Genomic DNA, 3,797 nt, shown 5'->3' on the forward strand with positions numbered 1-3,797 from the left:
ATTTTTGGTGCGCTTGTGCACTGAACCGATAAATATATAGTACTTATATTTTATTATATATAATTAATTTAAATTATAGTAATTTTATAATGGTTAACCCTAAAACTAACAATCTGAAAAATTCATGCACCGCGCTCCCCCACTCCTCCTAGGCGGCCTCTGACCTCTCTTCCCACTTCCGATCTGTGAGCTGCCAGCGACTGCCCGCCGTCCGCGACAGCCCAGCCGGCCAGCCCCCTTCCCGGCTCCCCCTTCCGGCGCGGCCCGTCCCAGCATCCCCCGGTCCCCCACTTCCGGCGAGGAACAGCAGTCAGCAGCAGCTTCTTCTTCCGCGTGGAGGTAGAATTTGAATACCTTAACATTATTTTGAAGCAATGACCTCAAACCACAGCCAATGAAGCTTCCTGTTCCTGTGATTGAGGTTTTGACAGAAGGAATAAGTCTCGAATAGTAAAATCTTGACTGTGATTCGGTTGAAGACTTGAAGGAGTAGAATATGGTTTCCATTTGCTAAACTTTGATGCAGAAAATTTGGGGGTTAGGGATTTGCTTCTCCTCAGAAGCAAAATCAATCTGTTTTCAATCATGGTGAAACACCTATTTGCGCACTGAATATGTGGAATTATGCCTGCAAACTTAACCGAGTCACAGCTAGCATCAGTGGTCGAGCTGACCTGCTAGAACACAAGTAAAATCAGTTCTGAAAAAAATGGACCGAACCGAAACCGATAATCGATTTGACGGTTCGGTTTCGATTCGGTTTGACACCTCCCATCTGTGCGGTTTTGCACCGAACCGATGCTCACCCTACTCTCTTCTCACTCTCGTCTCTACTATCTATCCCTCGCATTGCTCTCTCCGCCTCTCTCTCTTTCGTCTCCGCGCCGCCGTCATCGTATTCGCCCCACCTCCTCCGTCCGCAGCAGTGGCCTCCGTCCAACAGGCAACAGCAGGTACGGCGGCAGCCCCCGCATAGCCCTACCAATTTTTGGGTATGGGTATGGGTTTAGCTGTGACATCGGGGTCGGGTACCCGTTAAAATCGGGTAGGGTACCCGACAAGCACAAATGTTAAAATATAAAATTACACTCACCCAAACCCGTACTAGATGAGTATTAACAAATTTCAGGTGAATTTTGGAGCGAAAGATCGAAGATCTCAAAACCTATAAAAGTTCTGGCGAATTTCGGGCGGGGAAAATCTCCTTAGGCATTTAATTATTCCATACTTGCTATCGTTTCGGCTTTTAATTTTTTACAATTCTGTTTAAATCTTCCTACGCATGGATTTAAGATGTTGGTTTGCCTCATTAGATGCACGGCCGCGGCTGAATAGTTGAACGATTTTTTTTGTATAATTGTTGGCGTAATTTGTTATTTGTGCCAGAATTGATCGAAAAACTAATTCGTTTTTATTGTTACATTGATTTGCCGATTACATATTGTGGTTGAGCTTAGAAATTGACAAAATGAACAGGGTCAAAGTTCATTTGGCCATTTGGAGAACCCTAGATGAATGCAGGCTTATGAATTTTCACTGATTGTATATTGTTGGTTAAGCTCATGGATTACATGTAAATCCTGGGATTAGCTTTCGACAAAATGAATAAGATGAATCCCCCTTTGGCCTTATTGTTCGAGAACCCCGGATGAAATTGCAATGGTGTATGAATTTTTGCTGGTTGTATATCGTGGTTAAGCACTTAAGCTCGTGGATTATATGCAAATCTTGAAATTAACAGTAGACAAAATGAATAATATGAAATCCCCCTTGGCCTTAATGTCTGAGAACCCTGGATGAAATGCATTGGTGTACCGTGTATGAATTTTCTGATATTTAGGAATATTGTACCCTCAATTATCGAATGCAGTTGTTGATGTGGCTGCTCTCTGCAGATTTCGGATGGACAATATAGTGGATTCCTTGACTAGTGCCCATCAAGAGTTCATTTCTGCAGCAGCTAGTACATTGGAGGCAAAAGAGAACTCGGGTGGTCAAAAAACTCCTGCCACTGATGCTGCACTAGAGAATTTCAAGCAACGGTGGGAGCTGTTCCGAGTTGCTTGTGATCAAGCAGAAGAATTTGTAGAATCTGTAAAGCAAAGAATTGGGTCCGAGTGTCTTGTGGATGAGGCTACTGGCTCTGTCGCTCCTAAACCTGGACAGCCTGCTCCAAGTGGTCTTCCACCAATAAGTGCTGTTCGCTTGGAGCAAATGAGTAAAGCTGTTAGATGGCTGGTGATTGAACTGCAACAGGGGTCTGGGCTTGGAGGTGGTACATCACATCCTAACTCTGCTGCCCCTTTTGATGCTAGATTTACTGAAGATGCTGCTCAATAGGTATTGCAACAATTTGTTTGGTGTACTGAATTCAGAACTGTTGCTAAATACAAGTTGTATCTTGTCCTACAAAGAAGTGCTTTTACTCTCAACTTTAAGTGAAATGCCTATTATTTTTGTGATATCAAAGTAAACTCGGATACTTGGTAGCTAGACAAAGACTCAAATCTTGATTATACCAATTAAGACTTAAGAGCATCCACATTGGTTGAGTCAAAACTTGACTCATCCATGCTCCGGGACCACTTAGAGTCAAGGGTTGCATTGGCTTGGCTCATCCTGTTGACTCATATGAATTAGTTTTGATTTTTGGATTTTTGATGTAATTTAAATGACACAAATTTAAATAACACAATAATCATATTGTGTAGGGAAAAAGATTACTACTGATGTCTATCTTATTGTGTAGGGAAAGATAATTTTCAAATTATCTTGTAGAGAAAGATAATCATATTGGAAAGAAATACAAGAGGTCTAATTGGATTAATATCTATAAGTTTGGTATATAGGATGAACTACTGATGTTTAAATATCTCATATCATATTGTGTAGGGAAAAAGATTAAGCCTTTGTGGATCATTAGTATTATGATGGATTGTGTTTTCATGTAATCATGATGATAGACCTGCCAAGAAATGTTCAGAGGTTCATATTCATAATATGAGTTATAAATGGTCCCTCTCCACATTTCTGTGCTCTCTTATCTCCTCTCTGGGCATCGTATTAGGGCTAGACTTTGAGGACAGTGATATCAAGAATGAAACTCAAGGTCCAAGGATCCTTCTGATTTACTATGTGTTGTTAGGGGCACTTATCCTATGCGTTGAAACTTATATATAGTATACTTCTTTCACTTTTCTAGTTTGAGGCAGAGCAACACAATTACCAGAAGAAGTGCATGCATGCGAAGCTTCTGGCTTCGATACTCCATCACTGTTTTTGAAGCCATATATGTGATATGTGAACTATTTTGCTGATGCTCCACTGTCCATAAATTATTCATGGTGCCTATTTTTTGTTTGGTTGATAATTGTTGGAACTAATGGTAAAGGATGCCCCGGTAAGCTATCCGTCGTTGTCTTTGTCGTCGTGTGTGAAGCTTGTGAGGAGTTGATAACTTGTGAGAATGTATCATGACATGTAATTCTTGGTGATGTTGTGTTGTGCTGTCCAGAAATAAATTGTGGTGGTTGTTTTATGCAATATAGGGCAATGGTGTTGGTAAATTGGGTTGATAATCCCAAAGAAATTTCTGGAATTGGGGAGTTGATGGTATAGGTTTTGAAACAGATGGGTTACGTTGTTTGCATCTCTTTCTTGAGGAAATTGTGGACAAGGCTAGAAAGTGATGGTATAGGATGCGGTCAAAGAATTGTTTTAAAGCCATAAAATAGAAACTATTTTTAGCCTTGTAAACACCTACAATTATGTATTTGTGTAGTTTTTAATGGTTATAT

At 40.7% G+C, this 3,797-nt stretch overlaps 1 protein-coding gene across 3 annotated transcripts; it reads left to right on the forward strand.

Moving 5' to 3' along the window:
* LOC131005431 (mediator of RNA polymerase II transcription subunit 32) lies at positions 1-2,469 on the forward strand. Of its 3 annotated transcripts, none has more exons than XM_057932426.1 (2): positions 1-953; positions 1,896-2,469. In XM_057932426.1, exons 1-2 carry the CDS (start codon positions 799-801, stop codon positions 2,338-2,340), a joined length of 600 nt encoding a protein of 199 aa, XP_057788409.1. In that variant the 5' UTR covers positions 1-798; the 3' UTR covers positions 2,341-2,469. The 3 variants fall into 3 exon arrangements, with proteins under 3 accessions (XP_057788409.1, XP_057788411.1, XP_057788410.1); XM_057932428.1 differs by having other exon boundaries at positions 103-339; XM_057932427.1 differs by lacking the exon at positions 1-953 and adding an exon at positions 1,046-1,209.
* The last annotated feature ends 1,328 nt before the right edge of the window (positions 2,470-3,797 follow it).

The sequence above is a fragment of the Salvia miltiorrhiza genome, chromosome 1 (genome assembly GCF_028751815.1).
Source record: "Salvia miltiorrhiza cultivar Shanhuang (shh) chromosome 1, IMPLAD_Smil_shh, whole genome shotgun sequence".
NCBI lineage: Eukaryota > Viridiplantae > Streptophyta > Magnoliopsida > Lamiales > Lamiaceae > Salvia > Salvia miltiorrhiza.

Excerpts from the sequence above, each read along its gene's own strand:
- LOC131005431 (XM_057932426.1), top strand. The coding sequence starts at position 799 with ATGCTCACCCTACTCTCTTCTCACTCTCGTCTCTACTATCTATCCCTC. Across the intron at positions 954-1,895 it reads CGTCCAACAGGCAACAGCAG|ATTTCGGATGGACAATATAG; the intron begins GTACGGCGGCAG and ends TGCTCTCTGCAG.